We start from the raw sequence: 19,011 nt of genomic DNA on the forward strand, positions 1-19,011 counted from the left end.
GTGGAAGAGGTGGTCGCCGGCGCTGTCACGAGCCACGAGCCGCGGCGTCACGCGAGTGAAACTAAGGTCGATCGACAGCGTCTCGACATGCGGGGGGTGAGAACGGGTAGGAAATCACTGAGCTCGACCATGGAGCTCGACGAACGCTTCGTCTGTCTTGCCGTTGGCGGGACCCACGACGTGGTACAACCGTACTGTAAATGTTTTATTTAGCATAGTTTTTTTTTATTTAGCATAGTTTTATCTATTGTAATAGACGGCCCACTTCAACAACAACAACCGTACTGTAATTACTTTTAATTTTATTTAGCATAGTTTTATCTATTGTAATAGAGGACCCAATTCAACAACAACAACCGTACTGTAACTCAGTCGTCTCAAGTCGTAAAAAGGCATATATTATTATATAGGGATGTGATTACCGGTAACGTCAGCAGTCGACAGCCTGCAAAAAGGCGTTGCTATCATTACCAGACAGCTGTCTGGCCTTGGATTTGCTCAAGCGTCTTGAGGGATCGGTGTCTCACACCGGTCCCCGCCGGTCACGCCTCGTTGCGCGGGCTCTTGATTGGCCATCCAGCAAGAAAGTCCTTCTAGCTTCAAGGTCGTAGGGGGGGGCTTGAACCTTCCTTGGCCACTCAGCGATGTCTGGAACCAAAAGGCGATGGGCGCCTCACGACACTGCGATACATAGCCCTCCGTAGTGGAATGCTTTTGAGGTGGAATACCATTCTGAAAGTGTGCACAGCGACATCAAATACAGAGTATTGTTGTTGGTATTCTAGTACATCGTGTGGAAATTTCGCGACAAGGACAACCAACCGTATTACAATAGATACGAGGCTCAAGCCCCGTATGCGTTGTCCCTTTCTCATTTTTTCCCATGGGTATCGGAACCACAAAGTTGCTTTGTCACACTCGCCACCTGGAATCAGACAAAAAAGTAGTTCATTAGTTGCTATTCGAAGCGCTTAGAAATACAACATGCACTGGTGGCGACGATCGGCGCGTGGGCTGAGCGCGTCGACCACGAACTTGTCCATGTCTTTTGGCAAATTCTGAAGCACAAATGGGACGTCGGGGACTCGCGCCAGCGCCTTGCAGATCGCTCGCTTCTCCAGATCGTAGATGTCGCGCCCGATGGTATTCAAGGTGAGGCACCGAAGGTGGCGGCCTGCAGCAACGAGCTCTAGAAGCACGTGCAACACATCCAGCAGACGCATTGGCAGGGTAAGCGACGTCAAGTGTGGCAATCGCAGCACGCCAGACAGCAAAGCCGCAGACCCATCGCGAGTCAAATTACGATCATCGACACGAAGCGTCTCGAGATGCACGCACGTCGTCGCGAGCGTCTCCATGAGCAGCTCCGCCGACAACGAAAGGTCGAAAGTGCGAGCCGTCAGAGACGTCAGCGCTGGGACCGACGACAAGCCGTCGATCAATGCCTCCATGTTGTCGGCGTTCACACCGGAGACGATGAGGCACTGCAGTTGCGACAGCATCGGCGCCGCCGCCGGGCATGTCGCCAACTGGCCAAAGACGATGCACTCGAGACGCTCGAGCTGCGTGGCCACGACGGCAGTCGCAAGGTCCGTCAGCGTTGCGTCGTCGACGTTTCTGTTGGGGCGGATCTTCCACGCCAAGGTCTTTAACGACACTGGGAGCGTGCGACCGTGGAAGCCACCGAGACTCGGTACGTCGAAAATGGTGAGCTCTTGGAGGGTTGTGTTGGCTTGCAGCGCATCGCAGAACGCGATGACAGCATCGTGGTCCATTCGGGCGATATAAGCCAATCGGAGCTTCGTCGCCGGCGCCGTCGAGAGCCACGCTGCCAAAAGATGCCAGAGTCGCGGCGGCGCGATAGTCGTGCGCTGCATGACGATGGTTACATCTTCGATATGCGGGTGGGCGACGACTGCAAGCAGGCTGTTGAGCTCGACGGTCTCGTTCTCCGAATAAGAATGGACCGAGATAGACACTTGGCGCAGACGTGGGCAGCGCTGCAAGAGGATGTCGCTGATCGCTTGGCTTTGGCCTTGGACCATGCAGCCGCGGTAGAATTGGAGCGTGACAGTGTTGAGCGCAGGGCCGACGACGGCGACGAGCGAGGCCAGTGGCGCGGCGTCCCGGATGGAGCAATGCAGCTCCATACGTGGTCGCAGTGGCAGCGTCGCCGCGAGCACCGTTAAGACCAAAGGTGGAAACGCCATGGTAGCCAGCACAATGCGCGGCCAGTTGGCGACGAGCGATGCTGGCAGGTCCGTGGCGCAGTCGAGAAAGGCCGAGAGCGCCGGCGTCCAGAGTGAGTGTGGCAGCGCGTAGAGAAAGCTGCTAAAGTCCTCTTGGTTCTTCAAGCACATCGCAATGGCCTCGACGACGTGCGGAAGCGCGAGCGCGTCTGGCGGCGTCGGACGAGCCACCTTGGTCTGGCGCCCGCTGTCGGCCATCTCGCTTTTGCTTGCAATTAGGCCCCTTCACGGTCCGGTTCGGCTAGGAACCGGCTGGAAAAATGGAAACAAAACCGTTGACGTTTGGAGCCGAGCCGAACCAAGCTGGACGGCTTGAGCCGAGGAGACCGAGGGATCTCGAGTTAGCAGGAACGGTTCGTGTTCAGAGTCGCAAAACTTGTATTCGGTAGTCAACTCTGGTACTTTATTCGCTCTTAATATCGCAATCAAGGTAGTACTAGATGACGGGGTCTTCGTTGGCCATCTCCAAGAGGTCCACGCGCGCTTTGAAGTCGTCGAGTGCCTGTAGGTAGTCGGCTGGGAGCGGGAAGTCCAACGCCTTTGCAAGCTGCAGCCACGACTGCGTGCACTTTTGGGCCTTGAATATGTTGTCGCCGAGGTTGTCTCGTCCTTCGAAGACGCGCTTAGCCGCAGTTTGTTGGCTCGTTCGCTCGGCACCGACGTGGCCGGGATCGAGAGGTTGTCCATCGCAGTCTTGTACAGCACGGGGTACACGACTTGTGCGACCGCCACCACTCGAGTAGATCTTCGTCCTTGTCGACCTGGGGCAGCGCAGCGTAGCGATCGATCTCGAAGTTGTCGAACCTCACGTCGCGACGCCGAAGAGGTTTGAGCTCGTCGCCCTTGTCGCTGGGCAAAACGTCGGCGTCTGGCAAGTTGACGCCGACGTGCCGCGGCATGACCATGATACTTTCGATAATCTGACGCTCGGCCTGGAACGCGGGCTTCGTAGTATCACGCGCGCACCTTGGATCGAGGAGCTTGGCTGTTGTAGCAGCCTCTTGTATTAGTATGTGCTACGGTGGTTGCCAATCATACGGTAAATGACTGGAGCCACAGTTCCATCGGCTTGAGCGGTTCGGCTCGGTTAGGAGCCGGCTCGAAAAATGGAGCCAAAACCGCATCCGGATTTTGCGAAATCGGTGACCACCTAGCGTCGCTGGTTTGGTTTGTTGTTTGAAAACCTGTCGCGCGGCAATCGAGGCGATATCTGACAAAGGCAACAAAGACGATGTCGATCGTGGGCGTGAAGCTGCAGTTGGTCTCTGCGCTCCTTGCAGCGTGCGACCTCACGGGCGTCGGACTGGTGGTCATTGTTGACATATGATTAGCCGACCTTTTTCCTAATCTACGCCGCAACGCGATCTGAGTTGCTTCAATGGAACCGCCGATCATTTGCTCGAACGGAAAGCTGTCCTCCGTGACGCAGCCCCGCTTACGCTTCTGATCGTCGTAAGCACGATCGCCAAAGCGTTTGCGTCGATGTGCCCGAAAAGCCCTCGTCCGTGTTGCTGAATGAGGTACGAAAGGCCTTTCAGAAGCTGCTGTCGCCCAACAAAGCGCCTCTAAGAGCCGCTGACAGTAGGCCACGTTCAGATTGCACAACGTGCCGCCGCCGCTATTCAAACAAAGGACGATTCGAACGGGAGCGAAAGCAACGAGAGACGACCCACACCAACATGTGCTTCCGGAGGCCAACGCTTGAGAGACGTTCAACAGGACCACATGCAAGAACCGAAGCACACAAAAGCACGACCGACCTCCTTGCTTTCTTGCAGCGGCACTGGTGTGCACAGTCCAGACTCACCTGGATCTCGCGACAGTATTAAAATAGCGGCTCGGCCTACCATGACGTTTCGTCAGATGGTCGGGTCGATGAAGACCGAGTCGCCGGCTCTTAGTGCCGGTCCACCCATGTGTCGTGGTGGATCGACTGCTCGTGCGAAGGTAATCCTGCAGCATCGAGATACGCGTACTATCCAGTGCTCAAGACATCACGCCGGGAACCGGAGAAATCACAGAGGAAAATCACGAAGAAAACAAAGTTCGTTCTCGTCCAGCCGACCATCGGCCATGTTCTCGCCGCGTCCAGAAACGATGGATGCACCGAGTTTTTTTACACTGTACCGGTAGGTATAGAGACGCTGTTGACGGCCATCGCTAGCGTGGCGTTGTCGTTAATAAATCGCCGCCAAACGACAGGTATCCAAATGCACGCTCGTGCAGGTGCGGTGACCACGCCCGTCCCAAATGGCATCGTTGCCATCGATATAGCGCCACTTTGCACCATCTATTCTGGCATTTTTCAAAAAAATGAAATTGTATTTCGCTGGATCCTTCTTGCAAAGATACCAAAGGCGATTCGGCCAGCGACGGCGGACTGCTGCTATGCTGGCAATTGACGAGCGCTCGTGTAATGGGTCGCGCCACATCGCGCCGCACGCCTCCGTCCTAGTATGTGTCCCAGACTGGCGCCAGGGGCCTTTGGTCGTCCGATGGGTGCATGCCCACTCTGGTCAACACAAGAAAAACGATGTGGAACCGGCGAGCACATCCCAAAGACGGGCGGCGCAGGTGCGCGCCTCATACAAATACCAAGTGTCTTGTCATGGCTTCGTGTTTCCGTGTTTTTAAGCCGTCGTCGGATATGTATTTTCCATGCATTTTACACTTTGTTTGTTAAATGTCACTACAACCACCTAGTATACAAATATGCATTGGTATCACCCAGATTGCTACTGAATCGTAAAGCCGGGAAAAACCATGGCGTTGGACACTCTACCACGTGTAATAGGCCCGACACCATGCTGTAATACGCACGCGCCAATCACGATCGAGCTTGTGGACCCACACACCTCATTTTCCATTTGGACGCGATTTATGCAAGCGACCGCCAATTCCGTGAAGAAACTCACGAGTGCCACCAGCCTCGACGACTACAGCACGGTCCTCGCCGCGTGGCCACAATGGAAGTGCTGCATCAACGGCAGCCGCGTCATTCAAACCAACTCGAAAAAATTCCTCTTTTTTCAAAAGGTCGACGTCGTGTACCATGTCCGCGTCGCGACGGCCACGCACCGCTGGATCGTGCACCACACGATCGCCGACTTTCGCCAGCTCCACGAAGCGCTTTTGGCGGTTGCTGCCAACAATGCTGCGTTTACTGACGCGCTCGTGCACTTTCCGCTGCCGCGCGAACACTTATTTGGTCGTCGTGACATGCTCGTCATCAAGGGCATGTGCGGCAACTTGGAACACTACCTCGTCAACCTCCTTCGCTACATTCAACGCACGGCGTCGGACAGCGACAGTGCACGCATGGCCGACCTGCTCCGCGTGTTTCTGAGCCCGCCAACGTGCCTTGCCGACCCGGTGGACACAGCTCCGATGGCGCGCGCCAAGATTATTTAAATATCGCCTTGTAGGGCACGACACCTCTTATTTAACACATATTGCTTTCCTCATCTAATTCCATTGGTATGGTGGCCATCAAGGTGCAGAAGAGTGCATACGACAAAGACAATACGAACGCTCGGCAGTAACAAAGGCAACCTGCTTGCCGTTGCGATGTGTAGAGTATGCGTCTGGTGCTCTGGACAGCAAAGACGTACGTGGTAGCGTGGTCCGGCTCTGTGGCGTGGTCCAGGTGCGCGAAAGGCTGTGGACCGCATTAAGACTCGACACAGCAGCAACCACGCATTCCAGAACACAACCACACAGCACGAAGAAATCGCATGTCGATCAACATTCTGGTTTGGAACGTTCTTGGAAAGTCCACGTGTCGGTGCCATAGATAGTACATGAAGTGGAAGTCGGAAGTCGCCCTCGGACGGGAGGAGCTATTCCTTGTCGAGTCCCGCGGAAACGAACGCGTGCAGGCACCCCACCCCTAAGCTACGTTTGCACGTTGCTCTTCTGGCAGTGGTTTTCCATGGTCGTGTTTGCTCGTTCTACCTGAGTTTTCTCTGGTTAGACCGACTTGCGGGCAAGAATCGTGTTGGTCCGCCATGCGCAAGGCTCTCTTGGCCTTGGCCATGATGGGTGAAACAAGTTTGCATTTCGAATCGAACCTTATAACTCATGTAGTATCCGGAAATGGCTTGCGTCTGGATCTGGTTAAAACTCGTGCGCGTTTCGTTGTCGCCGTCTGTATCGCTTGGTGCTTTATAGACAATTTCGTCCACTGCTTTGACACGGCACAGTCTCAAAGAGCACACGTTGAATTTCATTCGGTATGCGCATCGGCTAGCTCGGCGAGAACGTCGCCGTGACAACCCTCGGGCTTGCACCAGCACCCGAGCACCTTCCCGCGCACATCGCTCAAGTCGACGTCCCCGCGCGTGATTTTGTCCGTTATGTAGTCCCGGTACTGTTGAACGACATCGTCGCGGGTTCCATCACGGCCGATCTTGAACGGATTGCCCCAGACGCTGCCAGGCATCGCGGGCTTGCCGTCGCGCGCCGCCATGCCACGACCCACATACTTGTGGTGCGGCGACGCGGCCAACCACGCGTCCAGGCTACGGTAGCCCATGCGTCGGAGGCTCTGTGCGTTGACGTTGACAACGGTGGTTGGTGGGGTTCGAGGCATTGGTGGTGATATATGCCGATGGGGTAGAGACGCGATGATAGCGCGCGCATCGTGGAGCTCGGATGCGAGCAAGTGCACTTGGTTCAGAAGCGTGCGGATGCGATCGTCGGGCGAAAGCACCGACGTGCAGCACACGCAGTGCGTCACGTCGAGAGGGTTCTCAAGAGTGCATTGTGGACAGGCGAGCAACATTTGGATGGATCGCCAGACGTGTTGGCTCCACGGAATGTGTGGAAATGACTATCGCCATAGAAATCGAATCCACGCTCTTGTGAATGATGGTTCCCTCGTAACCTTCGACGCATTTTCGTCGCAGCGTCCGACGCTCGCATCGCGACCATTCCCTTCAATCAGACAACTTGTACTTGTAGTTGGCCACAACAAATTGAACTCGTAGTGCTTTTGCGAGAGTGCCCCCAAAGCTCGTGCACCGACACAGAGATTTTGTTTCTTGGGCTTACTATGTGATTTTGGTGTGCATCTCTTATGGACCAAGAGTCAATAAAAAGTTCCCTGTCAACACTATCGGTCGCTCAAAGGTTGCCGCCTCTCGCGCTGTTTGAATGGCCCGCGCTGCCATAAGTGCAATCTGGGCCATTTCTATCACCTTGCGGCTGGAGTTTTGAATCGATAGGCTGTCCAATCGCCTCGTTTTAAAACCGCTTACCAGGCGCGCCAGAAATACTTCTCCACAGTGCAGAACTTGATCTTTGGCGGCATGAAAGGACCTGAGAGCGTCAACGGGGTCGTCGCACCTGCGGCGCAAAGCCGCAAGCGCAAGGCGTTCCTGTACATCTTCAACAGCGTCACGGCCATCGTGGCGGTATGGTGTCATCTTCTTTTGTAGCTTAACTCCGTGTTTCATGCCGAAAATGTAGATTACCGTCATCTTTGTCGTCAACACGACGGGGGTCGTGCGCACGATTGAGACGCTGCTTGGAAGCTACGACACGCCCCGGTCGTACGGCTATCACTCGTTCAACATGCCATTTTTGCTCCGCGAAGCGGCGCTCTCGGGCCCTAGTGTCCAGGACCGCATCACGAACGTACGCACTTTCTATATCATTTTTTGATGGCCCACGATGTGCTTCATTAGCTCCTCAATGCAGGGCACCACGTGGCCTACTTGGAGAAAGAATCGACCGACGCGACGGCCACGCGGTTCCAGCCGAACGCCTGCGCCACGATCGTCAATGCGACGACAGAGCGCATTTACGCACCGGCCCACGTGTCGCTTTTGATGAAAACATGATGGTCGACTACGGCATGGCAGCCAGTGTGACCGACAACAGCGCGATTGCTATCGTCGACTGTTCTTTTGAAGGCCGCCTCGCCCAAGACACGACGGCATTCAAGGTATCTGTCAAGGTATACAGTACCAAGTTGATACATTGATGCTAGGCGTATTTGCTCGAGCGACACCTCAAGTGGATTGTGACGTTTCAGCTGCAGACGATCATGGCCAACATTCCGGCGCGGCGCGACACGATGCCGACGGGCACGGTCACCATCACCAACATGACCGTAGCGTCCTTGCAAGTTGCGCCCTCGATACCTCCCGGTGACGCTTTGGCCGGCCTCTCGTCGTCCGAGGTATGATTTTTTCGATTTTTTGAAATTGATTTTTAAAATTGATTTTTGAAATTGGGTGAGTAGGTGGCGATTCACCGCATGTTTTCATCGCGGGGTTTTCCCTTCAACACGGCAGCGTTTGACGAAGTGTACATCAACTCGACCACGAGCACGGGAGCGTGGAACACCTACGTGCTTTCGACGGAGCTGGAAATGATCCTCCAGGTTTCCAACCTTTTTTACATTCAGAGGTCGAACGTGGCTGGGCTAGGGATATGGTGGCATGTACCGCGGGTCGCAGAACGAACAAGCCAACTACAATACGTTTGTGTGGCAATTGTCGCCGAACCCGCTCGACCCGATTCACTACTTTAACTACGAAGGCGTCGGGCGCATCAAAAACTCGTGGGCGTGGGGCCAAGCCTTGGTGAGCGGTTTCCTCTCGTTTACGATCATTACAAGCACGGTACACGTCTTCAATGTTGCTGGATTATGTTTCACTGAGAATGGACATGTTGTTGTAGATCATGGCGTGCATCATTTCCAAAAATATTCATACCGCAACCGGCGTCTGGTGGATTCCCGACATTTCACCGTCCGTGGGCTCGGGCATTGGGTTTCGTGGCGTCCTCACGATCCTTGCCTGGTGGATCGATGGCTGGTGGGCGCTTCAAGAATGGTACATATCCACTTTTGGCTCGATTTATCAAGAGTACATCAATCCCATTGGATTTATATACTCTTGGATTTATGTGCCCTTGGATTTATGGACCAATCTCTTTTTCAGGTCGTACAACCAAGGCAACGCGCGCAACCATCTGCTTGCGATGTATGTCCTCACCGACTGCATCAAGTCGGACTGCTTGAGCCTCTTTCTCGCGGGCGCCGCGCTCATTGCAACCAACTTTCGGCTGCGTGTGAACCCCGCGGTGCGTGGTCTTGACAGTGTCACCAACGAATTATAACTGTGCGTTGCTAGATTCCAGTGATCGTGTACATGATTGTCTACTCGCAGCGCGAAGCTATCGTGGCCAGCCTCGGTTTTATTCTGACCCGTACTTTTTTTGTTTTTCGGAATGTTTTCATGATGCACAACGTCACTGTAGGGGCCAACGACGAGCTCGTCGCAAACCAAATGCTCAACGTCGTGCCGTCCGACTCGTCGGGTCTCGACATGTGGATGTGGCACGAAAAGCTTGACTTTAACGCGACCATTGTCTTCAACGAAATGACGTGGTTGTACATCGGTACGTGCATTGATATAGCATCAAAAAGACGACTTTACCATCATGGATGTAGCGCTCATCATATTTGCACTCTACTGCGCCATGAATCGCTTCTACACGGCGCGGTTCACAGACCACCTCGTCGAAGCCGCGCACACGCGCGGGACCATGTCGGCCGACACGGTACAATTTTCTCATGTTGTTGCGATTTCATTATCTCGAGTACCATTCGTGTAGGGAGGCACGGGTGCGACCACTGGCAAGTCGGGTAGCACAGAGAACGCGACATGCTTTGAGAGCAGCACGGTACTTGCACTTGTTGCGAAATTTGGCCATATGAAAGTGGGTTTTTAGGGCGAATACTTGCGCCATAAATATGGTCTCATGTCGTACCACGAGAATTACCTCTTCATCAAAGGTCAACAGCATCATCTCCTTTCACGTTGCGACTTGTTTGACAACATGCAAATCATTCCTAGGCATGAAGTACGCGTCGCCGTCCGGAATTTGGACGTCGGGATGGGTCGTCGTCGACAACCGGTTCCTCTTTCGAACCGACGACATCATGAAGGTACGAAGCTAGAAATGACTCTGGCATATTTTTTTGGCGAAAAGGAGAGCAAATAATGCTGTTTTTGTAGGTGTTTTTCAACATTTTACTGTGCCACGACATCTTTCGCGCCCACTGCCATGTCATTACGGAAAGTAAAGTCGACAAGACGGTGATCCGCGTGTTCCGCAAGGACATTACCATCAAGCAACTCTTCACCCTCTCGCTTCGCCCGCTCTCGTAGGCCTCTCGATCGCTCGTTCCATCATCTCTTCTACATACACTTCATCATTTTCATGACTATTTTCAAACATTTCGAAACCATAGTTTTCTAGACGATCGCGTTCAACCGCTCGGTCGCGCTATCGGTATAAATGTACTACAGTAGTTCTGCACTTTTCAGGGGCACTGTCCGCAAACGTGGCTACTTCTTTATTAAGCCGACCTGAAAATCGGGCACTTTAAGACCCCGTCTCCACGCGCGCCGATAGGTCGATGAAGCAAAGTATTAAAATACAAGACGGGTACTAGAACATTATTGTTGGCGGTGCTGGTCAATCGGTTGTCGCCATCGTCTAGAACACCTGTTGGCATAGATTGAGCGCCGTTTTGCTCGAGTCGGAACCGCCTCGATCAACTCCAGAAAGTGCTTCGTCGAGGCGTGTCTTTCGGCAATACATGGACATTCTACATCAAAAGATGCCATAATAAAAACTCTAGCACTGAAAAAACGCAGGCGTCGTGTATTATTAATGTACAATTGTGTATTCTAGGAGGACCACGCTTCGTTTTATTCCCTTGCTTGCAAGAGGTACTCTATGTAATCGCGGTGCCAACTTTTGTACGACTGACAGTGTGTGGTGAGCTTTTCACAACGTTGCTGCACGTCCGACAGCGCCAATGTGTCCATCCCGATAAACACGCGCACCACTCCTGAGGTTGCGGCGATGGCTTTAGCGAGGTCCATGTCGCGCTTCAAAGCGTCCCTGGCGCGCTCAAGTGCGTCCCTGGTCGCCACAAGGCACGCGTTGGCAGCATCGAGGCTGAGCGTGGCCGCATTGCGCTGTGCGACGAGGCGCCCAGCGTTGGGGGCAAAGCTCTTGTTGATGGCGACGCGGAATTGGATGAGCAACCCAATGGCCGCATTGACGTCCAGAATGGCAGACTCGAGGCTTTTAATTGTGGTCTTCATCGTTTTTTCCGCCACGTCGAGGAGCGGGAGGATCGCGTCCCGAAGCTTCGCGGCGTCGGCACGGTCGTCACACAGAAGAAAGCCACCAATGTAGCTTTCGACCTGGTCACACCACTGGTACATCTCGTGGGTCGCGCCTTGGTGGAGATCAAGTGCGCGGTCCATGTGGGTGTAAATCGCATTGATGCAATCAAGCGCTTCGGGGGAATACTGGTACTTTTCGTCGAGGAGCGCGAGGATCGACCCGCGGCAGTTGCCCCACCCGGCGGATTTTGCGTCGCGCCAGCGTGCAATGACCGGAGGTGGAGGCGGCGGCGGCGTCGTGAAGTAGTTTCCCATGCTCTGCGTTTTGTAAAATGAAGAAGCACGGACCGCGTTCTTGCCGCACCAGCTGGATTGTATCAAGTGCGATCAGCGAGCTTCAAGTGTCGAGTGGGCAAAATATATCAAGTCGATGCATGACACGTCAGCCATTCGCTCTTTCAGTGGTGCTAGGTGCACCCAACGATCACGCTCGGCGCTTGACGACGTGTCTTCAACGCTCGATTCACAAAACCTTGACCATCACGAGTCAACAGAAATAAGCTACAATATTGTCTTAAAACAGACTACAGGGCACGGATGCAATGCCAATGAAATCCCTACAAATGGCATCAAATATCCGGATATTCGTGCCCTTGGTGCTACTCACGAATGACGGTGTCGTTGCAAGGCCTGGAGACAGCAAGAAGCAGGAGGAAAGGATTGAAGGGTATATTGGAGCACGGGGACTTATTGCATTACGAACGAAGTATACTCGTGATGGCGAGCCTGATACGACCTGCAGAGCCCAAGAAGCATTTCGCTTTGCGCCTGGAGTTGCGGCACGTTGCGGTTGTTGAGCCGGATAAAGTTATGCACAATTCGGCTGCAGGTTTGAATGGCGTTGACTTGGTGTGAGTCGCGCTTCAGGACATTGCGAGCGCGTTCGAGTGCCTCCTTGGTCGCTTGGAAGCACGTCTCGGCAGCGTCAAGCTTGCGGATCACCTTGTTCCGCTGCGCGCGCCAGTCCTGCGAGCGGACGACAAAGTTGTTGTTGATGGCGACGCGGAACGCAGCGAGGTGCCCGATGGCGTCGTTGACGGCTAGCAGGCTGTTTTCGATGCTCTTCAGCGAGGCCGTGGTCATGGCCGGTGCCTTCTCGAGATGCACAGCAACATTGTTGCGCAGAGTCTCCGTGTCTTGCGTGTCACGCGTCGTGAGGTATACCTCGAGGTAGGATTCGGCCTCGCAGCACCAGCTGAAGGTGCCTTTCATGGACGTCAAGTGTTGGTCGAGTCCACTGTTCATGCGCTCGTAAATGAGGTCGAGGACTTCGCGTGCGGTGCCTGGGTAGTCGTTTTTCCCTTCTAGGAGTGCGAGGACAGTGGCTTGGCAGGGGCCCCAGCAGGCGGCGCTCGCATCCCGACAGCGCGCGTCGTCTATCGCCGGTTTCGGCCAAAATATTCCCATGGTCGTCAATTGAAATGTGATTGATGGCACGTAGCCATGCCGCGACTTGATAGTGGCGGAACCATCAACAGCTGTGACTGGACCGTTGATAAAATTCACTTGATACACAATATGTATCAAGTGGATCTTATCAACGGTGGTCGATGTGATGGTTTCACATCGACCTTCGGGCACTTGATACAAAGTAGCATGTTTTCAACGTTCAGGGCAAAGCCTTGTGGATACAATCGAATCAAGGGCATGCTACCCTGGTGCAACATCGACAGGATCGAGCCACAAATCATTTCCAACGCCCTCCCTCCCATGGGCAACTTTGCGACCAAGCCAACCGCATCCTCCGACAACGTGCAATGGATGGAGTGCCACAACGCCGTCACCGCCTTCGTCGCCACCACGACCTCGGCGCCGACGATGCACAAGCACTGCTTGGCGCTGGACAGCGCCCTCCGGACGAGCGCAACAGCTGCACAATGGTGCGCACGTGTCGTCACGTGCACGTGCACGTTCATTGCCAATCGAGACGACGACGACGCCCGATGGAAGCTCGTGGATTGCCTCCAGGAGGCGCCCGGCGCCTTTGAAGCCACGGACGTGGCTTTCAAATACAGCCTCGAGACGCTCCGCGGCATGCGAGAGTGCATCGTCCAGTGCCATCAAGAGCAACACGCCGACACGTCGATGCCACTGTCGTCCCATATCGAGGTCGACGCGTGCACCAACCTAGCGATCGTACGCACGCCTCTTGAGATTGAGGACTGCAGTATGGAACGTACGCCATCGACGAGGGTTGAGGACGCGGCCGATGCAACGCCCGTGCAGTCCAGCCGCTTCCAAAACACGTGTGGGCACGTGGAGGCGACGCAGATAGTGCTTGAAAAGGCCCTTGCGATGCTAGGTCTTGACTCGCGCCTCGTCGAGGGCGTGCTCAGGACTGCTCGCATTCTCTTTACGCTCCTCAAGCTTCACGCGCCAAGCAAAGACATGGAAATGACAAACGCAAACGAGCTCACTCGATTCTGCAAAGCGTACCAGAAGAAACATGCCACGCTCGTCCCACAGATATCTCTTTCGTGCAACCAAGCTCCGACGACGCTGCCTCGCCTGTGCGGTGACGATGACAACGTCAGCACCCAGCCGGCTTGCCAGCTGGAGCCGCTCTGTGGCCGCGAGCACCTGCGCAATGGGCCCGCGTCGGTCGTGGCCATTAGCCCAGCTATATTGACTCCCAACGCTATCTAGTGCTGCTTGAGCACCTGCGTTTACTGGACGCCACTTGGCAGTGGAGCGTCTTTTGAATAGTATCAACGAAGTATCAATCGAGCCGTTTCATCGGTCTTGCGTGTTGCGACCCATCGGTCGAGTCGACCACAGCATGTTCACCTGCCGCATCGATGATAAACTCGCATGAATAATGTCGACAGGGTTTACTAATAAATGCATGTATGGTTCCTTCGGAGCCGCCAGATAAGAGTCGAGCGAGTGCAAGGCTGGCAAGACCCTAATTATGCTATTTATTGGCATGTTCGCACAATCTGGACACGGGGATCGATCGGAGCACCCTATTTTTCTGCTCACATCTACGGAGACCATTTATAGCATCTTCTGCAGATTTCGGTGAAGAACAGGGTGCCGCGCTTGGTGTTGCAAGCCTTCCAATACGATGTACAAATACGTACACTCTAGGACGATGTTGTGTTGCGATCGAGGAGCTGGAAGCCGCTAGCGTTAGGCCGGCACGGTCGACGAGACGCTCACGAAGCTGCAAGTCTACCCGCATGCACCGAACCCAAACTATCAAGTGCCGCTCGATACTATTCAATTGGAGAGGATCGACGCACACTCTCAAGTGCAATATCGAATGTCACAGGACTCTTCGAAAAAGGCCATCTGGCCATGGCGGCCACGATCGAGCGACGACTCGCACCCGACGTCGTCCAAGCGATCGCGACCTTCCTCAGCGACGCCGACGACCTCTTCGCGCTCCTGACTGCGCTGCCACCGTGCCTCTTGACGGACGCGCTCACGAGTCTGCTGGCGCTATCGGCCACGACACCGCGCCGCCACCTCTGGCCGACGACGAACGGCCTCCTCGCGTCCCTGCGCGACCACATGGACCGCGTACAGAACGTTGCGCGCTGCATGGTATTGTACCCGATCGTGACGTTGCATGACCTCGACGACGCCTGGCTCGTCCCTCTCGGACCTGCTACGAGCGTTCGCATCACGATCGCACTGCCGCAGCACGTGGCCATCGCAGCGTCGCTTTCGCCGCGCATCAACTCGATCGACCTTTGCTTCGCACACGATGTGCATCTGCTCGACTGCAGCTTCTCGGCGCGCGACGTCGAGCAGCTTTGCACGTGGCTGCCAACACTGCCGCATCTGGTCCGGGTGCGCATTGGCTCAACGGCAAGCATGCATAGCGTCCTCGCCGCCGTCCTCGTCTCCCGGGCCACCGAGCTCGAGCTGGAGATGGCATTGGGCGATCCGTTTGCATCGACGATGGCGCTCACAACATGGCTGGAGCGCGGTGATGCGACGGCACTGACCATCACGGCCAGCGTTCCTTTGATGTGCACGAATGAGCTCCTACTGGCGCTCGTGTCTCTGCGACGGCTGCGCTCTCTGCGCCTCGAGGCCACGTCCTTGTCCCAGCAACTCTGCCGCCTCGATCATCCTTGGCCGACATCACTACGCTCGCTGCACCTTGCGTTTGGTAACACACACAATTTGTGCAAGCTGGCGCATCGGCTGGTGACGTGTCCGCGCCTGTCCTCGCTGACGCTCTCGGCGTCACGCTCGACGATGTTGGGTCCCATGCACCGTGTCGTCTGCGAGGCATTGCCAGCACTGAGCCGGCTGCGGTCGCTCACGTTGACGTCGTGGCATCTCACGCCGTCTTGCATGCTTAGCCTCGTTACAGAGGTCGTTCCACGACTACACCAACTGTGCCTCGACGACAACGACCTCATGGACGACGACGCGGCGGTGCTCGCAAGTATCTTATCTCGCGGCACGTCTCTTTGCTCCTTGCGGCTCGTGCGTCAAGGCGTGAGCGATACGGTGGCCCTGGCGCTTGCAGGCGCCTTGCCCATGTGCCACACGCTTCGCCAGCTATACGTGGGCGGCAATCGCATTGGCTCGATGGGAGCGATCGCGCTGGTGCAGGCGCGTCCAGCGTCGCTACGCCTCCTTGCGCTCAACAAGAACCCGCTCTCCAGTGGCGGTATCCTCGACATGGCGCAGGCCGCGGCTCGGAGACAAAACTGGCCTCTCACGATGGATCTCTCGTCGACGCTGTCCTTAGCCGCCGACCGCACCGCGTGCCGGTCGATCGTGCACTCCCTACTATTACCACCCCACATTGTCGTCCATCTCTAGTCGTGTCTTTCGTCCACCACGTTTGCTCTCGTTTTTGATTTGTGGGACATTTTGTGTCATTTTGAATCCATTTGGCTGAAAAACGATTGGAATTTGTACACGATATGCTTTAACCGCGCGGTAGTCGAGAGGTTCAAGTGTTCGACAGGAGAGGACGTAGTTGCGTATCAACGTCTCGACTGGGAACGATCATGGCATCGGTACACGCACCGCCCTACTACGACCTGAATCCAGCCTGCGGCGCAACGATCTTCACGTCCTGCAAGAAGAATGCAGTCGTTGGACCGACTAGAATGCTAGAGCCTTCGTTCGTATACAGCTATTCGACTAAACTACTAGGTCGTGTTTGTTGTTTGACACTAGGACTAGAGGTGTTTGGGCCGGTATGGCGACGAGAGGCTCACGCAGGGTGTGGGTGTCTCTGTCGGCGTCGTCTGCTTGAGTCCTTGCAGCAGCACCGAGTGTACGCTGGGCTTGACCTGCGCCGCGTCCTTGAAGAAGCCGACGCGCAACGCGTCTTCGCTCCACACAATCGATGCTGGTGTCCACCTACCCAAATTGATCACATTTCGATACATAGGACGTCGCTAGGTAGACGACAGTACGTGCGATGCAAGTCGTTTGTGAGCGCGTGCAAGTCAGCGCGCCACTCGGTGCGGTCCGACTGGTCGGACGCGAGCGAGATACCTACTTCACTTTCTAATCGTTTGCTAAAACAACGAGATGATTACCCGTGTGGGCGAGGCTCGGCATGACGATCACGTTGCGCTTGGGCTTGAGGACGTTGTGTTTTGGGCACAAGTGAGCCTGGTCGGCATAGTGCTTCTATTCAAACCATATCGACGCAATCCATTTGGTGGCTTTCAGAGTCCACCTCGGGGTCCTACATCCAGGAACCATTCAACAACGGAACGATTTTATAAGGTAGCACCTCGCTCGGACTGGCGTCGTGCGCAGTCAAGTAGTAGACATCGGGGTTGCTTGTCGACGAGCGAAGGCCGTTGAGGTACGGCAGCGCATGGCTCGAAGGGCGCAGCGCCGGCGAGGCAAAACAATGGACGCACGTTGCAGTCTACTCGTGCAAAGACAATATGTCCACACTTGAGTACGACAGGATGGCGTACGGCGTGGGATGGACGCGGGTGGTGTCGACGCACAGGACTCGACATCCGACCTTATGAACGAACGAGCAAAATTGCACTTGTCGAGCGGCTATTGCTATTTTTGTCGATTGCTAGTCGACGAGCTAAAACGCTGCCCTATTCGTACGGTTGTCGTGGCAAAATGTGTTTCGATTACAGTGATTCGAGAAGACAAAATGTTCAGTGTCCAACTACACGATGGTGCCGTAGCGGCAGAACTCGACTTTTATTCTGCGTTGGCTAGATTGCAGCCACTTTTCACTACCGACATACACCCATGTGCGAGCGTAGCAACCAGTTTCTTTAGATCACCTTCTAAACTTTCATGTAAAGCGGTGTGCTCTTCGTCAATGCGTCCAACAGTGCCATCGCTGCTTGTGGTCGTGTAGGCGGCAAGGGCACTGCGTGTCGTCGTCGTCGACGGCAATGCAACAGGTCACAGCAATTTCTAGGCAGCAAAAGACTCGTGCATGGCTGTACGCGTCTGTACGACATCTGTGTGGTACCCAGCACAAGCACTGTGACACATGTTGTCGTGCAGTCAAAGGACGGTCGCTTCACCATCGCACCTCCCGCCGTGCGCCCGCGTCCTTACCCCGTCTGTACTGTACGCTTGTGGAGGCCCTCGTGCTTCGTACGACGAATAGACAATGTGCTCTTCCTCGACATGCTCGTACCCGTCGTTGTTGCGACGCGTTCACCAACACCAAGGTCATCGCCCTTACGTCAGCGGACGGGTTACCGTGCCCCGCCTTGTCTCGTATTTGGCCCACCGCCTCGCATCTGCCAGCCAAGCAACGCACGGTCAAGTCGCACCAAAGCCACGGTATGAATTACGGTCTCGCATTAACTTCTCTGAAGTTGATTGACCGCGTCGACGCGAGCGATGCGCTGGTGTCGGCAGACGTACCGTCTTTTCCTCGAAACGACCGAACGAATCCGTTTTTTCACAAATATACCGTATTTTCATCAATGCCGGCTTTTTAAATCGACCGTATTTTCGTATTTTACAGAAACTTCGCCGTCTTTTCACGCACTTTTGCGATTGCTGCGACACCAGCTGGCGCCTCATCGTGGCACGGGCCATCATTGGCACATCGCGACAATGGTGCTGAACATGGCCGACGACGGCGTCGCAGCCGCGTACGCGTCGGCGCTGCACAGCCTCGCGGGCACGACCGGTGCCCACTGCGTGTACGAGACGCTGCATCCGCGAGACGAGGTCCCAAGCCTCGACGTCGATGGCCTCGAGAGCCCGATCGCGTGGCCGCTCTACACGGACGAGCGCGACGAGCTCATGGAGCTCTTCCACGGCGACGACCGCGCCTGCGTCGTCGTACCATCGGCGCAAGCCACGTTCAGTGACGACGTGGACGAGCCGCTGCTCGGCGCGATCACGGACGCCGTCATGAAGCGCCTCGGCATTCGATCGGCGTTCAGCGCCGAGCTGTCGCACCTCGTGCTCGAGAGCAGTGGCGTCGCGTCGACGAGCCATCTGCTCGCGCGCAACCCGAGCGAGTCGTCGTTCGGCACGCTGCTCCTGCTCGCGCCGTCCATCGACAAACACGCGGGCGGCGACGTCACGGTCCGAGGCGCGCGCGATGCCATCACGTGGTC

General features: G+C 55.3%; 12 protein-coding genes across 12 annotated transcripts in view; 6 read left to right on the forward strand and 6 right to left on the reverse strand.

Annotated features, from left to right (window-relative positions):
- Nucleotides 1–947: 947 nt before the first annotated feature.
- On the reverse strand, nt 948–2,502 carry SPRG_13002 (hypothetical protein). Its single transcript, XM_012352198.1, has 2 exons — nt 1,304–2,502; nt 948–1,189 (listed from the first exon to the last, which is right to left on the reverse strand). The coding sequence occupies exons 1-2, from the start codon at nt 2,445–2,447 to the stop codon at nt 972–974; spliced, it is 1,362 nt and encodes a 453-aa protein (XP_012207588.1). The 5' UTR covers nt 2,448–2,502; the 3' UTR covers nt 948–971.
- A 183-nt stretch (nt 2,503–2,685) lies between these two features.
- SPRG_13003 (hypothetical protein) lies at nt 2,686–3,154 on the reverse strand (the record flags this gene model as incomplete). Its single annotated transcript, XM_012352199.1, has 2 exons — nt 2,686–2,852; nt 2,962–3,154. The coding sequence occupies 2 exons, from the start codon at nt 3,152–3,154 to the stop codon at nt 2,686–2,688; spliced, it is 360 nt and encodes a 119-aa protein (XP_012207589.1).
- A 1,966-nt stretch (nt 3,155–5,120) lies between these two features.
- Nucleotides 5,121–5,660, forward strand: SPRG_13004 (hypothetical protein; the record flags this gene model as incomplete). Its single annotated transcript, XM_012352200.1, has 1 exon — nt 5,121–5,660. Exon 1 carries the CDS (start codon nt 5,130–5,132, stop codon nt 5,658–5,660), a length of 531 nt encoding a protein of 176 aa, XP_012207590.1. The 5' UTR covers nt 5,121–5,129.
- Nucleotides 5,661–6,288: 628 nt separating this feature from the next.
- Nucleotides 6,289–7,032, reverse strand: SPRG_13005 (hypothetical protein; the record flags this gene model as incomplete). The annotated part of the gene is made up of 1 exon (XM_012352201.1): nt 6,289–7,032. The coding sequence occupies one exon, from the start codon at nt 7,030–7,032 to the stop codon at nt 6,475–6,477; it is 558 nt and encodes a 185-aa protein (XP_012207591.1). The 3' UTR covers nt 6,289–6,474.
- Nucleotides 7,033–7,536: 504 nt separating this feature from the next.
- Nucleotides 7,537–7,913, forward strand: SPRG_13006 (hypothetical protein; the record flags this gene model as incomplete). The annotated part of the gene is made up of 2 exons (XM_012352202.1): nt 7,537–7,663; nt 7,719–7,913. The coding sequence occupies exons 1-2, from the start codon at nt 7,559–7,561 to the stop codon at nt 7,911–7,913; spliced, it is 300 nt and encodes a 99-aa protein (XP_012207592.1). The 5' UTR covers nt 7,537–7,558.
- Nucleotides 7,914–10,119: 2,206 nt separating this feature from the next.
- Nucleotides 10,120–10,513, forward strand: SPRG_13007 (hypothetical protein; the record flags this gene model as incomplete). Its single annotated transcript, XM_012352203.1, has 2 exons — nt 10,120–10,209; nt 10,280–10,513. 2 exons carry the CDS (start codon nt 10,120–10,122, stop codon nt 10,430–10,432), a joined length of 243 nt encoding a protein of 80 aa, XP_012207593.1. The 3' UTR covers nt 10,433–10,513.
- A 465-nt stretch (nt 10,514–10,978) lies between these two features.
- SPRG_13008 (hypothetical protein) lies at nt 10,979–11,719 on the reverse strand (the record flags this gene model as incomplete). Its single annotated transcript, XM_012352204.1, has 2 exons — nt 10,979–11,004; nt 11,065–11,719. The coding sequence occupies 2 exons, from the start codon at nt 11,717–11,719 to the stop codon at nt 10,979–10,981; spliced, it is 681 nt and encodes a 226-aa protein (XP_012207594.1).
- A 259-nt stretch (nt 11,720–11,978) lies between these two features.
- SPRG_13009 (hypothetical protein) lies at nt 11,979–12,871 on the reverse strand (the record flags this gene model as incomplete). Its single annotated transcript, XM_012352205.1, has 2 exons — nt 11,979–12,021; nt 12,201–12,871. 2 exons carry the CDS (start codon nt 12,869–12,871, stop codon nt 11,979–11,981), a joined length of 714 nt encoding a protein of 237 aa, XP_012207595.1.
- Nucleotides 12,872–13,174: 303 nt separating this feature from the next.
- On the forward strand, nt 13,175–13,662 carry SPRG_13010 (hypothetical protein; the record flags this gene model as incomplete). The annotated part of the gene is made up of 2 exons (XM_012352206.1): nt 13,175–13,600; nt 13,633–13,662. The coding sequence occupies 2 exons, from the start codon at nt 13,175–13,177 to the stop codon at nt 13,660–13,662; spliced, it is 456 nt and encodes a 151-aa protein (XP_012207596.1).
- A 1,080-nt stretch (nt 13,663–14,742) lies between these two features.
- SPRG_13011 (hypothetical protein) lies at nt 14,743–16,252 on the forward strand (the record flags this gene model as incomplete). Its single annotated transcript, XM_012352207.1, has 1 exon — nt 14,743–16,252. Exon 1 carries the CDS (start codon nt 14,765–14,767, stop codon nt 16,250–16,252), a length of 1,488 nt encoding a protein of 495 aa, XP_012207597.1. The 5' UTR covers nt 14,743–14,764.
- Nucleotides 16,253–16,617: 365 nt separating this feature from the next.
- On the reverse strand, nt 16,618–17,421 carry SPRG_13012 (hypothetical protein; the record flags this gene model as incomplete). The annotated part of the gene is made up of 6 exons (XM_012352208.1): nt 16,618–16,801; nt 16,858–16,939; nt 16,984–17,077; nt 17,127–17,135; nt 17,184–17,324; nt 17,377–17,421. The coding sequence occupies 6 exons, from the start codon at nt 17,419–17,421 to the stop codon at nt 16,618–16,620; spliced, it is 555 nt and encodes a 184-aa protein (XP_012207598.1).
- A 1,078-nt stretch (nt 17,422–18,499) lies between these two features.
- The window catches only part of SPRG_22317 (hypothetical protein), a gene marked incomplete at both ends in the record, with an annotated part of 2,051 nt that continues 1,539 nt past the window's right edge, over nt 18,500–19,011 (forward strand). The window contains one exon of the mRNA XM_012352242.1: nt 18,500–19,005. Coding sequence (XP_012207632.1) covers nt 18,500–19,005 — 506 coding nt within the window. The remainder of the gene's footprint in view (nt 19,006–19,011) is intronic.

This window comes from Saprolegnia parasitica (genome assembly GCF_000151545.1).
Source record: "Saprolegnia parasitica CBS 223.65 unplaced genomic scaffold supercont2.94, whole genome shotgun sequence".
NCBI classification, from domain to species: domain Eukaryota; phylum Oomycota; class Saprolegniomycetes; order Saprolegniales; family Saprolegniaceae; genus Saprolegnia; species Saprolegnia parasitica.

Coding starts and splice junctions, on each gene's coding strand:
- SPRG_13002 (XM_012352198.1), bottom strand. CDS start 2,447: ATGGCCGACAGCGGGCGCCAGACCAAGGTGGCTCGTCCGACGCCGCCA. Junction 1,190..1,303: donor GACGCTTCGTGTCGATGATC/GTAATTTGACTC, acceptor ACGTGCTTCTAG/AGCTCGTTGCTGCAGGCCGC.